Genomic DNA, 15030 nt, shown 5'->3' with positions numbered 1-15030 from the left:
CAACTGAGTATTACTAGAGACAATGGGAAAATGTAATACAGGCCTTTTATCCTGGAACAAAAGCATTCAGACTTTCTTTTCCTCCTTTGGAAATTACGTTGCTGGTGTTGTTCTTCTTCTCCTCCTCCCACCACTCCTGTTCTTCCTCCTCCCACCACTCCTGTTCTTCTTCTTCTTCTAGAGGAAAGTTTCTGTTGAAGTGGGTAAGAGAAAAGTATATAGTTTATCAAAGTAAGGCATGGCTACTTGTCAAAGAATTATTGATCTAATCAGGCTAAGGTGATTTTGCTTGTCATTTTCTTCATCAGTATAAGGAATACTTCAGGAAAAATGATTTTTTCCCCCGTAGTCATTATTCTTAGGCTATTTGGAGAGCCAGTGGTTATCTGTAGGGTATTTTTAATGGACAGGTATTAGAAATGTGTTTCCCACCTTATTAAGTTATTGTTGGGAAAGGGGATGAATTGTATGACAAAAGAGTTTATAGAATTTCCCCCCAAAAGTTTTAGAAATGGATGGAATATGAGCACATGATAAAAGCGAGAGCACACAAGGGAGGGGTGAGGATAGGTAAGACACCTAAAAAACTAGCTAGCATTTGTTGCCCTTAATGCAGAGAAACTAAAGCAGATACCTTAAAAGCAACTGAGGCCAATAGGAAAAGGGGAACAGGTACTAGAGAAAAGGTTAGATGAAAAAGAATTAACCTAGAAGGTAACACCCACGCACAGGAAATCAATGTGAGTCAATGCCCTGTATAGCTATCCTTATCTCAACCAGCAAAAACCCTTGTTCCTTCCTATTATTGCTTATACTCTCTCTACAACAAAATTAGAAATAAGGGCAAAATAGTTTCTGCTGGGTATTGGGGGCGGGGAGAGGGAGGGGGCGGAGTGTGTGGTAAGGGAGGGGGTGGGGGCAGTGGGGAGAAATGAACCAAGCCTTGTATGCACATATGAATAATAAAAGAAAAATGAAAAAAGAAAAAAAAAAGAAATGGATGGAAGAAGCATGAAGATTTGTGACAGCTGCTCACATTGACCTTATAGAATTGAAATTTGAACTAGAAAAAGGTGAAATAGCTTAGAATTAAAAAGGATTATTAAAATTACATGAACATGTTAATAGCAAAATAGGGAAATGGAGTCTCAGTTTGTGGCAGATTCTCTGTAGTGCCACCCAAGTCCCTCTTCAGGGATCACAGAATATGTTTTCCCAGCTACCACAAGAGCTGCCAATATGCAACCCTGGGCTGTCAGCCTGTTCTCAAGGAGAGTGTTAGGCACTCTTGTGCAAGTTCACCTCACTTTCTTGAGGTCATCCTGCATCCAATGGCTGAATGATGTTAGGATATAAAGAGCTAGCCCTTCAGATCAAATTCTGAAGGTCATTTCCAGCTCCAGAGCTTCTCTGTGGTCTTGGTTTTCCCTATGGTCTTGGTTGAGGCCTTTGCTGTGACTGCACCAACAGCCAATTTCCCCTTCTGCTCAGCTGTGCTTCCTTCAGCCCCTCACAGGTGCTAATCCCAAGAGAACCAATGTGCCAACTACCTTCCTATCTGCACATCTTCCTTTGGATCTGCTGTCCAGGAATTCTAAACAGCTCTGGGTTCTCCTTGATCAATGTAGGGCATTTCCTTCCATGTTCAGATGTGAGAGCAGACACAATGCTCTTCCTTTGAAATAATTTTTTTCTGAATTCCTTGTGGTCTCATCACCTATGAGCTATCTGTTCATATACTCCTACGTAGAATTTACTGAAGATCAGAAAGGGTCTTAGGTGACTGATTCAGGGGACAGCTTTCTTTTGCACAACATTTAGCAGGTTTGTTGTTCAGGTAAAATTTAGTAAGTGATTCAATCATGTTGTTTTTAAAATACAGAAATTGAATTGTGGGTGTGTTTCTGCATCTGAAATGCACAATAGGATTTATATAAATTAGACAGGTCATCTATAAGACTGCTCAGTTTTTTTCTGAGCAAATTGTAAAACTGAATTACCCATGTGGTCAAACTACATCTTTCATCATGCCTTCTTTTTCCCACCCTGCCTCCCTGGCAAAATGAGAGACAGCATCTTCAGCAGCTGACCACAGACCTCCCTGTGCGATTTTGCCTCAGCTTGGCATTTTGCTAAGAAGAGGGAGGAAAAGGAGAAAAACATCTGCATTCAAAATAAATAGATTCCAAAGATATGAGCGTTATGTTCATTCTCAACGTAACAAGATCCTATTCACCAGTCCATTGTTAGGGGATTAAGGCCAAGTTGTATGTTTTACTCTAGTGCAGTTCTGACAGCTTTGGACTGAAAAGAACCAGAAACTACTGCTGTTCAGAGTGTTGTGTCAGGGGACCATGACTGCAAACTGTCTTTGGACCAGTTGGTTTTGAACACTGGGAGTGTGTACCATTGCCTTGCTCAAATTGCTTTGGTTCCTTAGGGTCCATTCTCTTTCTAAAACAGACAGTACATAATTGCCACAGAATATAAAGAAAAAAGGGACAGTAAGTGTAGATTTATTAGGAGCATGGGCTTTGTTGGCAGACAGACTTGGGTTCCAGTCCCAGCCCTGCCACCTACATGTGAACTAAAAGAAGTTTTCATTTCTTTTTTTCTCTTCCAAATTGGTCTTTTAAATGCCAATTCATATAATGCCAACATGTCAAACAGTACAACAGAGCATACAATGGAAATGAATTTCCCTTCCCTTCCAGTTCCCTCTTCATTTCCTTCCTCTCATGGCAACCACTCAACCATTTCTTATGTGTTTTTCAGGAAATTTTCTATGTGTGTACAAACATCTATAAGGATATGTCTATTCTTATTTCAAAACACAAATCTTACCAGGCATAGGCAGTGTTCTGTGTATGCTTCTTTTTAACTTAATGTAATTTAGAGCACATTTCACACCAGTACATATAGATCAATCTTACTATTTTTTGTAACTGCACTGTATTCTATTAGATAAAGGAACCATAACTAGGGAAGTGTTTCATAGTTACATCTATCTAATTCTAGATAATGGGCATGTTAGTAGTTTCAAATTGACTGCTATAAATAATACTGTAATAAACATCCTTGAACATTCATACTTAAGAACCTGTATAGTCAGTTCTTTAAAGTAGAATATCTATTCAGGTGTGTGGTCATTCACATTTTTTACAGATGTTGCAAAATAGGGTGAGTACCACAGTTTCTCTGAACTGCAGCATCCTATTATGTAAAGTGAGAGTAGAAACAGTACCTGTCTTGTGGTGTTGTCAGGATTCCACAAGATAAAATACATAAGTAGTGTTGCTAGATGAAACAAATATAAATATTACTCCAGTTAAATTCAAATTCCAGATACATAGCGATAATGTTTTAGAATAGGTATATCCCAAATATGGCATGGGACACACTCATACTAAAAAATAATGTTTTTTATTTAAAACTCAAATTTAATGGGGTATCTTTTAGATTTTATTTAGCAACTCTATATAAAAAGAATCCATACAATCCTTGGAATTCAGTGGTACTAAATAAATGTTGACTGCTATAATTCTTATTAGACATCCAGGAAAGTGCTATTATTCATCAAATATTTTGGGATATATTGATTTTATATTCCTTACTGTATTTGTCATTGATTCAATAATTATTTATTAAATATGAGCTATTTTTCTAAGTCCTGAAGATAGAGTAGTAAACAAAACGAAGTGTGTATGAGCAGGAAATGCTTGCATATTTTACAGGGCTGACAAAGACTTGGTGTGAGTGGACTGACTGATTAATTAGGGGAGAACAGTTATATTCTGTCTTTAATAAATGTACTCCAGCATTTATTCTGAAGCATTTAAGAAAATCTTCTTTTTTTAGGAGTTTGTGTTGCTTATGGGAAAGTAGGGGCATTAGGATATGAAAAGGAAGGCAAGAGTCTCTTGAAGGTCCCCCCCTTTGTTCTGCAATGGGTTTGGAGTTTTGATTTGTAGCCTCTGGAGTCAATAGTTCAGTGATATGGAGCATGGCTAGGTGTTACCTCAACCTCAGACTTGCATTTTCCTCTGGGGCTTTCAACTAAGCCTTGAAGCTCTGGACATCCTAGAAATGCCTTTGCAGGAAAAACCAAATTCAGGGCAATTTATCAAAAACTATGAGGTGAGGTTGCTATCTGTCACCTCATTTTTTGACAACTCAGATTTTCTGATGTTCTGAAGGGCAGATATATTGTGAGCCAGTATATTAAAAAGTTTCTCTCCTTGGAGTAATTTCAGTTGTCATTCTGTGGCACTTAAACTCCATATGTTTTCTGGTGCTTTTGGAATGTAAACTTTATGAATCTTTTTGTTGTATTTTGGTTTATTTATCAATTGGCTTGTGAGCTTACTAAGGTAAAGGCTATCATATTACCCCATCTTTTAAAATCTTGTAATTTCAATACAATTAAAAGATTAAACTTGTTCTTAGAATATTCATAGACTGCAACTCATCTACACAAGGGAGAGGGCTTTTCCCTCACAAAGGGAAAAGGTGCCAAGTCTGTGGGTCATCTTTGCAGTCCACAAGGCCATTCTGTGTCCCCCTAGCTAGAGCTATGTTGCAAGATTGCTTCAAACACAGCTGCACCACATCTGGAGAGCCAGGGAGGGTCTGTTTTCATCATTTCAGGGTGATGACGAAACCCAATCACTATACATGTTAAAATCTTACAAGTTCAGAAATGTTTTGAAGATGACCTTTAAAACAAATCTTCCTGTCTGTTCTTCTCATCCCATTCCGACGTCTATGAGTGGTGGGGAGGGGTTTGGTTGGAGGAGGGAGATGGTGGGGGTAGTCTAACCAATGTACAATGTGCAATATAAGGCTATTCAGAATTGTCACAATGTATCCCCCTTTCACAACAATAGATCCTAATAAAAATGGAAAAAAAAGAAAAGTCCTAACAACATATATGTATAAACCTACTAATATTGTTTTTAGTATGTAATAATGTATAATATTATATAATTTAATATATAATATTGTTTTATGAATAGAGATAAAGAAATCCACTAATATTGTTTTTAAAAGAGAGAGAGAAAAGAGGGGGGCTAAGGCAGTATAACAGAGGTGGTGAACTTGCTCAAAATACACTATGTATATATGGGATTTTCACATGAGCCCCTCCCCCCTTATGCTATGAATGAATCTTAAATAAAAATAAAAGAAAATAACAATAAAAGAACTCTACATCTCTGATCACATAATACCATCGATTGTTTTGTATGCATTACAGTGTTAAGCAAGATGCCTTACAAAGGGCTTGCCAATATCTCCAGGACTTTTTTCTGCAAAACTCTAATTACATTTTACTTTCCCCTCTCTAAAATATTCTGTTGTACATCTCTTCTCTTCCTCTCCACTCAGATTCTGGTAACTTTGTCAAGTCATGAGATGATTCTCTGTCATCACTCTACTTTGTAAGGGTCATGCTGTCATGTCATTAGGGTTCCTTTCCACACATCTGACATATGTGTCTGTACACAGTGTAGGTTAGTGTAGGTCACTCAGGAAGCAGTTGGATGGTGCTCAGCTCTCAGTCAACATCTAAAATATGCAACTTGCCACTTCTGTGAGGTCCTTCCTGAGTGTACAAGTCGGAGGGACAGAGTTTAGGAATGAAGCTTAATATCATCTCAACTTCTTCCTGAAACAGAGGCACTTTGGTTTTTTTTTTTTTAATTTCATTTTTTTGGTGGTACTGGGACTTGAACTCAGGGCCTTGTGTTTGCAAGGCAGACACTCAACCACTTGAGCCACACCCACTGACCATTTTTACTTTGTTTTTCAGAATAATTTTTTTTTCATTTTTCTTTTATTATTCATATGTGCATACAAGGCTTGGTTTATTTCTCCCCCCTGCCCCCACCCCCTCCCTTACCACCCACTCCACCCCCTCCCGCTCCCCCCCTCAATACCCAGCAGAAACTATTTTGCCCTTATCTCTAATTTTGTTGTAGAGAGAGTATAAGCAATAATAGGAAGGAACAAAGGGTTTTGCTGGTTGAGATAAGGATAGCTATACAGGGCATTGACTCACATTGATTTCCTGTGCATGGGTGTTACCTTCTAGGTTAATTCTTTTTAATCTAACCTTTTCTCTAGTTCCTGGTCCCCTTTTCCTATTGGCCTCAGTTGCTTTAAGGTATCTGCTTTAGTTTCTCTGCATTAAGGGCAACAAATGCTAGCTAGTTTTTTAGGTGTCTTACCTATCCTCACCCCTCCCTTGTGTGCTCTCGCTTTTATCATGTGCTCATAGTCCAATCCCCTTGTTGTGTTTGCCCTTGATCTAATGTCCACATATGAGGGAGAACATACGATTTTTGGTCTTTTGAGCCAGGCTAACCTCACTCAGAATGATGTTCTCCAATTCCATCCATTTACCAGCGAATGATAACATTTCGTTCTTCTTCATGGCTGCATAAAATTCCATTGTGTATAGATACCACATTTTCTTAATCCATTCGTCAGTGGTGGGGCATCTTGGCTGTTTCCATAACTTGGCTATTGTGAATAGTGCCGCAATAAACATGGATGTGCAGGTGCCTCTGGAGTAACAGTCTTTTGGGTATATCCCCAAGAGTGGTATTGCTGGATCAAATGGTAGATCGATGTCCAGCTTTTTAAGTAGCCTCCAAATTTTTTTCCAGAGTGGTTGTACTAGTCTACATTCCCACCAACAGTGTAAGAGGGTTCCTTTTTCCCCCGCATCCTCGCCAACACCTGTTGTTGGTGGTGTTGCTGATGATGGCTATTCTAACAGGGGTGAGGTGGAATCTTAGTGTGGTTTTAATTTGCATTTCCTTTATTGCTAGAGATGGTGAGCATTTTTTCATGTGTTTTCTGGCCATTTGAATTTCTTCTTTTGAGAAAGTTCTGTTTAGTTCACCTGCCCATTTCAGAATAATTTTTTGCCCTGGGCCAGCTTTCGACTGTGATCCTCCTACCTACACCACCTATATAGCCTGGATAGGATATAAATGTGTACCACCATACCTGACTTGTTTGTTGAGATAGGGCCTGGTTATTTTTTTTTTTCCTCCAGATTGGCTTTGAGCCAGATCCTCCTATCTCTGCCTCCCAATTAGTTGGGATGACAGGTGTGAGCCACTATGCTCAACCAGAGGCACTTTGTTTTTTTTTTTTTTTTTCCAATTTTTATTTTATTTTGTTTTATTTTTTAAATGTATTTTTTTTCATTTTTCTTTTATTATTCATATGTGCATACAAGGCTTGGTTCATTTCTCCCCCCTGCCCCCACCCCCTCCCTTACCACCCACTCCACCCCCTCCCGCTCACCCCCCTCAATACCCAGCAGAAACTATTTTGCCCTTATCTCTAATTTTGTTGTAGAGAGAGTATAAGCAATAATAGGAAGGAACAAGGGGTTTTGCTGGTTGAGATAAGGATAGCTATACAGGGCATTGACTCACATTGATTTCCTGTGAGTGTGTGTTACCTTCTAGGTTAATTCTTTTTGATCTAACCTTTTCTCTAGTACCTGGTCCCCTTTTCCTATTGGCCTCAGTTGCTTTTAAGGTATCTGCTTTAGTTTCTCTGCGTTAAGGGCAACAAATGCTAGCTAGTTTTTTAGGTGTCTTACCTATCCTCACCCCTCCCTTGTATGCTCTTGCTTTTATCATGTGCTCATAGTCCAATCCCCTTGTTGTGTTTGCCCTTGATCTAATGTCCACATATGAGGGAGAACATACGATTTTTGGTCTTTTGGGCCAGGCTAACCTCACTCAGAATGATGTTCTCCAATTCCATCCATTTACCAGCGAATGATAACATTTCGTTCTTCTTCATGGCTGCATAAAATTCCATTGTGTATAGATACCACATTTTCTTAATCCATTCGTCAGTGGTGGGGCATCTTGGCTGTTTCCATAACTTGGCTATTGTGAATAGTGCTGCAATAAACATGGATGTGCAGGTGCAACCAGAGGCACTTTGAATACAGACTTCAGAGCAATTCAGTAGCAGTGAAATTTCCATAATTTGACACAATATCCTTCTCCATTTATTCACATCTACTGTTTCTGATAGACTGTTCCCTGAGAAATGCTTCTCATGTTCCAAAGGAGAAATCCCTAGAGGAAATAAACCAGCACTAGCCCACACCTGTAAAGATAAGTGAAACAAGATATACAAAGCTTGCTAGATTCTTCCATTGTCATTGAATTAGATAGAACACAGAAAAGCATGGCATCGGAAAAATGATTGAATTCTGGCCAGAGATGAAAATGCTGCAATTGAAAAATTTCCAGAACAACATGTACTTGGATCCGTATTAAAGAAAAATTCTTTGAGTGTTTAAGCCAAATGACCCAGCAGGGTTGATAGTGTGAGGCATATTTCACAGTTGCTTAAATATTTAAAACTATTTTCTAGATTATAAAGCAAGTAAATGAGATTATTCTTTGAAAAGCTGTGCAATGAGATTAACCTGCCCACCTTTACTTATTGGGGACACCTACCCTGTTCCTCCCAGTTTTCTCTTGTAAGAGAAAATCTCAGAAAGAAGTGTAACAAGGGCTTCCAACTTGGAAAACAAAACTGACTTGCATTTCAGAGAGATGGTGAGCATCACTGACTCCTGCCACAGATGTTCTGTTTCTAGGGAGGGGTGATGTCTGGCTTTGGGCAGCTTGGACTAGATTGTCACCAGGGGCAGATCCAATGACACAATTGCTTTTCATCATAAATGCCTTTGAACTTGGTGTAGGGCAGACTTGGGACTCCTATCCTATCAGTCAATCAACCTATCTAATCTATCTATCTCTATCTATTTATCTATCATCACTTCAAAGAAAGTTGTGAAGCCTCTCTTGCTGTTGGTCCTAGCCTATTAGAATGCCACCATGGTCATCCTTCAGCCTCAGTGCTGCAGATGATTTGTAGGTGGTCAACCTCATTCACTCTTTCATAGCTTCTTTTATCACCCGTCTTTGTTGTTGTCCTTTCCATAATTTTCATTTTTTTCCTTTTGTTTGCATTTTAACTATTGCCCTGGACCATTCTCCCTTGCTACTGTCTTCTCATTCACTTTTTTGCCTCCAGTTAAATACTCTGACAATGGCAGTGACGTTTCTGTAGTTATTAATAAAGACCTTGAAAAGAATGTTAATGACTGGATTTATTGAAAGTTCATGGCTATTGTAAAAAGCTGGCATGATGGAATGGTGAAACATGCCTTCAGTCAAGAGTTATGCATTTTGAGTTTTGCCCAGGAATATCATTAACTCACTCCATATGCTCAGGCAAATCACTTACCCTTCTTTGAGTCTTTGTTCCCACATTGTTCAGGTAAAGAGTTGCTATGAAAGGTCCCTTTGAATTTAACATTCTAGAAAAGTTTTTCTGCTTCCTCTATGCTATGACACTGCATTGTGAATACATTTCCTTGATTATACTTTTTATTTTTCTCCATTCTTGAAAAAATTAATTTTGTTTATGTTCCTAGACTACAGAATGAAAAATGGATGAATGTCAAAGTGGGAGACATCATTAAATTAGAAAATAACCAATTTGTTGCTGTGAGTATTCAATACAAAGAATTCATCTTATATTAAAATGACATATATATTGATGTGTTTACATTTGCAAATTTAGTAAATCCATATTAACTTAGAGTAAATAAAGAGGGGATACCAGTATGTATTAGTATAAATTCTGAATTACAAGATTTAAAAGATACTGATTTATTACTTTTAGTAACATGGGGGCTCAGAATAATTATCATCTTACCAATTTCCTCAGGTACCTTTTCTAGTGATAGATATAAAAATTTTTAAATCAATTATTTTATGTGCATAAGGGTTTTAAAAAATGCTCCTGAGTACCCTGTTTGTTTTCCCATATTTTGGATACTATTCCTTAATATTTTGGTTACTGCTGTTTAATTGGAATATGTTGGAAGAAAACATAAGTTAAAGAGAAAAATGTATGTTCTTTTCTGAACAATCAGAAAATGTATATCAATTGTGCTGAATTAATAAAATATTAATTAATGAGGTCTTTGTATATCAAATGCACTATCATTTATATTCACCAGCTACCTAAGTTGCAATTTCCTTCATAAAATTCAGTTCATTTACCACAATGTATGCAACTAAACTGTAGTTCAAATTGAATTTAGGCTGACAAGCGCAATCCATATCAGAGGTCTAAAATTCAAACTAAGCAGTATTTTGTGAAATATATTTTAGATTACTTATCAGAAGTTAACTTACCTCTGTTTTCCATGTCAGGAATCCCTTTTGCTTTATGCTTTTTTTTTTTAAGTTTCAAGATCACTTTGGGGCTGAATTTCCAGAGCTGCTAATTTTATTTTGCAGCCAAGAAAAAAATGCAGAATATAATTCAGATAACACAACGAAATTGATTTGCATTAGCAGAACTAATTAAACTATTGTTAAAAACAACACAATGAGTTAATTGAATAAGAAATTTAAATTTAAAATAAAAATGTTACCTATAACTACACACATTCACTCTTACGATTTCATTCAAATTTCTGAATCATAATACCTGAGCCATTTTCTGTATTTTATTTCTTTATTTATTTTTGGTGGTATCAGGGATAGAACTCAGGGCCTCACACTTATTAGGCAAGTGCTCTACCACTTGACCCACATCCCAGACCTTGGTTTTTAGCTTGTTTTTCAGGTAGGGTCTTGTGCTAACTTTGCCCAGGCTGCAGTCAGCCTGTGATCCCTCCTACCTACCAAGTAGCTTGAATTACAGGCACACACCACTATCAGCTCCTTGAGCCATCTTTAATTTTTATTTTTGGACTAAAAACCAAAGAAAAGATGTGGATGATGAAAAGATGAAGAACTCTGTGTGTGAGGATGACTTTAAAAATTGAAGGGAAATCCAAAAGTGGCAAGAAAGCTAATTCTACAAGTGGAGACTTTCCTTGTTATGGTTCCACTGTCCTAGTATTATTTTGCCATTGTAATTTTGCTCCTTAAACACCAAAAAAGCAAACCAAAATATAACAAGACAAAGCAAAACATTTTCTGTTTTCCTCTTATAGCCCACTAGAGGAAAGGGTAAGCGTTGTGGGATCAGAAGGTCTGAATTCTAGTTCTAGCACTATAGTTTAAGCTATGAGCCAACTCATGAGTAGGGTGTTAAATCACATCCTCAATTCGATGTGATTACACTCTCATCATGACTTTGGAATGGCCATGGCCTTTATAATTAGCTTATCTGGTGGTGGATGTTGGGGGAGTCTATTTCTTCCTCATTGCTGGGCCGGATATGTCCTCCCCAGGTTCCTTGTCCATACAGTGGGCACAGTATTATCCACTCACAGGGTGAGAATAAAACAATATCATGAGGAGAGGGTGTTTTATATTTATGATGTTATTTCTTGAGGTTTTCTTCCTTTATAATTAGTAGTAGTTTTTTTGTCGGGGTGGGGACAGGGAGGAGGCTTTCACTGTGCTGCCCAGGCTGGTCTCTAACTACTTGTGCTCAAGTCATTCTTCTGCCTTAGCCTTTCTGGTAGCTGGGACCTCAGGTATACCCCACAATTCCCAACTGCTTTCTTTATTCTTTAATTCAACAAACATTATTTATTTCTAATATACTTCTGAGGACAATATCTTTGGCTTTGAGGTCTCAAAGATGTTCAGCAGATTTAAGTTTCCTCTGGTGGGAATATTTGCTTCAGCCTTCCATCGGGTAGATACTTGGGTTCTCTGTTGCTCATCAAAGCTTGGGGTGGAGGGGCTGGGGGGGCGTGGAGGAGCTTTGTGTTGAAAAACACTGCTTTATTTGTGGGAGACATTGCTGAGCCCTACTGGAAGAGCATGGGAAAAAAGTAATCAAGAATTGACAGAAGAAAGAACAAATAGGGGTGTATGGAAGGTGGTTCTGGTCAGAATGAACAGCTGTCTGCCTGGACCACCTGTGCATTCAGATAATCGTGCTTTTCTTTCTGTTCTTTATTCCTGCTAGTGCCTCTGCATGGGGATCTGTCTTCCATTACATCTAGAATTTTCCATGATGGCTTTACTCAACTACCAACATAATGGCCTCTCTCTCATTTGCACTCCTCCCATAATACTTGTTTATAAGATTATTAGAACTGTTTATAATATTATGGTTTTAGTAAGCTATAGATCTTTGAAGCAAAGAGGTTTTTTATTCATTTCAGAGTGTCGTGCTGTATATGCTTCAATGTGCTTGGATTCAAATCCCAACTCCCTCATTCTTAATTATACAAGCTGTATAGTCCTCTGGATCTCACTTTGCTCATTTGTAGAGTAGAGAGAACAATGGGATGCACACACAGGATATTTGTGAGTGTTAACTAAAATACCACATATAAAGCTCTTAGGATAGTGCTGGACCTGGAGAAAGTCCTTGCTAAACATTGATTATTGGTGTTATGAATACCTACAACTGGAGCACAAGTTTCTGGATCAACTAGAAATTGCGTCTCCTGAGGTTTCCTGGAGAAGTCAGCTTGAGAAGGTCTATCTGAGGCTCACAGATTCCTGGGATTTGTGGGTCCTAAGATCCGCCATATGTTGCTCTGACTCCTAGCTCAACACCTCTGACAAAAGGGTGGCCAGGGACTAACAGTGCTGTTAAAACAATTCTCCTACCCTTTCCTTTTCAGAATTATTACTGAGTGCACTAGAAAGTAGGAGGACTGACTGTGTGCTGATGAATATTTTGGCCACCACTCTGCTGCACACCCCTGTCAGTCCTGTCCCTTCACACTCCCTCCTTAATGATAATGGATTATAAAAAACTCAGAGAAATTAGAGGGAAGACCAAAGCTCAGTGGTGGGGAGGGGAGAATGGCATGAGGGAAGGCAGGATAGGGATCAGAAAAACTGGAAAGGAGAGGAAGGTTCAGAAGACATCAAAGAAAAAGGTGACTATGAAGAGACAGAAAGAGGTGAAGGAGGTAGAAGTCCCAGATTCCCAGGGACTCAGAGCAGCAACAATTAGACCAGAACCTATGGAAGTTTATAAGTAGGTTGGCCTGTTTCAGCTTCTGGGAAGTTGGGTCCCTACTGCTAGGGAAAGAATCCAGCCACCAGGTGGCGGTGGTGCATCAGTCACATGTTCTGAGCCAGCTGTGGACCTGTGTAGGCCCCTGTTTATACCGCAAAGTACATGTTAACACAGCTAGCTCCACACTAAACAGTAACATTGGGTCACTCTCTGCAGAGTTTTGAAAGAAAGCAATGCTAAGTACAAGTACGAATCTTTCTCTATACATCATAACTAATTTCAATCATAGGTGATTAGAATGAGAGAATTCTGGGTACAGTTTAAAATGACCTTTTTACATTTAAGGGAGGAGAGTCATAGGCCCAAAGAACATTAAGTTCTACTGCTGTTTGCTACAGTATCTTATGCCAGTATGCATTGAAATTTAAATATGGAAAATAAGATCAAATACTTACTTTAAAATAAATTTTGAAATTTGAAATAAAATAGATAAGTAGTTTTCCAATATAGAAAGTTATCAGAATTCTAAAACTGAATTGTGATAGGTAATTTCTAAAGGTCAAATGGACATCAGAATAAAATTATTTTTTAATTATCATATTATTGTTGTATTGGGGGTACATTGTGACATTTACAAAAGTTCTAACAACATATCTTAAATTCACCCCTCTATCATTCTCCTTTATCCCTCCTCCTCCCATTCTTAGAATAATTTCAACAGGTCTCATTTTTCCATTTACATACATGAGTACATAATATTTCTACCATATTCATCCTCCTACACCCTTTCCTTTATCCTTCCCACTTCCCTCACAGGTACCAACCCCAGACAGGCCTTGTTTTACCTTTCTGTACTCTGTTTTTGAATGGAGTACAAATTCCTAGTGTCTGATTTTTCCCATTGTCTCTCACTGTTTTCTATTCTCATTGTGCTCCCTTGCTTAGACCCCACTTTATCTTCCCCTTTCCCTTCCTTCCACCATCTTCTTAATTTTTTGTTTATTTTTGTTTTTCTTTTGATCTTTTTCTCTTTTTAAAAATGTCCTTGCTGCTCTTATTTTTTCTTTCTTCTCTTTTTTCCCTGTATCTTCCTATTTCATCTGTCTTTTTTCCATCTCCTTTGCCAATTCCCTGTTCTTACTTAGTCAGCTACTAGGTAATTAAAATATGTGCAAATGAATATTTTCAATTTCTTATTGTAGAGAGATTTATTTTTTCTATTAATAATTATTAAAGCAAGAAAATAGAATTTAAATATGACTTTCAAAAAAGCTAAAGTCAGCAGTTATTAATTTCTATGATACCCAGAGCCCTTGCTTCTGTTGTGATGGTTCAGAGTTATGACAGCAGGAATAGAGGAAAGGAGGGTTTGGCTCCGGGAGTCTGACGGAAGCTGGTACGGGATCGCATCCTCTCACTTTGACTCTGAGGCTCTGCTGGTTGGTTAGCAGTGGATGGGCTATGTTACATAGCAGGCTTTCAACCAGTCTTCCGTTCTCAAGTATTCTTTTGTCATGATTTCTTAAAATAGGCTGACTTGCTTCTTCTATCAAGTAGTGAGCCACATGGTCTCTGTTACATTGAAACTGCTGAGCTTGATGGGTAAGTTATTAAATTAGAATAGTTAACTAGGTTGGTTTCTAATTTATTTAAAAGTAATGTCTTTGGAAGCAGAACATAAGCCTTGTTCTTTATTTTCTTGGAAGACATAGAGATCTAAATTGCAAAGTACATTGTTAATTACTTTGAAGTAATTTTGAAAACTATTTTCTCTTGGATTTGTTTTAAAAACTCTGACTTTTGAGTTTATTTTCTTTCAGAAAAAGTTAAACATGTATATGTGAATAATTTTACACAAGGAGTCCTCAGAAATTTTTGTTTTAATTTCATTTTCTAAAGAAAATGAGAGGGGATGTTGTTTTCCTGAGGAAGGAAGGGACTGATGTCACTTTAAAAGACAATATGGGAGAGAAGAGTGAAATGGGTTATGATGCAATTTTGACAATGATATTAATTTAGAATTTGGTT

General features: G+C 37.9%; 1 protein-coding gene across 4 annotated transcripts in view; it reads left to right on the top strand.

Moving 5' to 3' along the window:
- The window catches only part of Atp8b4 (ATPase phospholipid transporting 8B4 (putative)), a 258513-nt gene that overhangs the window by 113976 nt on the left and 129507 nt on the right, over positions 1-15030 (top strand). For all 4 annotated transcript variants that reach the window (XM_074065913.1, XM_074065915.1, XM_074065914.1 and 1 more), the window contains 2 exons: positions 9485-9557; positions 14534-14604. In XM_074065913.1, the coding sequence (XP_073922014.1) occupies positions 9485-9557; positions 14534-14604 (144 nt within the window). The remainder of the gene's footprint in view (positions 1-9484; positions 9558-14533; positions 14605-15030) is intronic.

This window comes from Castor canadensis, chromosome 2 (assembly GCF_047511655.1).
Source record: "Castor canadensis chromosome 2, mCasCan1.hap1v2, whole genome shotgun sequence".
NCBI lineage: Eukaryota > Metazoa > Chordata > Mammalia > Rodentia > Castoridae > Castor > Castor canadensis.
This window is presented reverse-complemented; position numbering and strand designations above follow the sequence as displayed.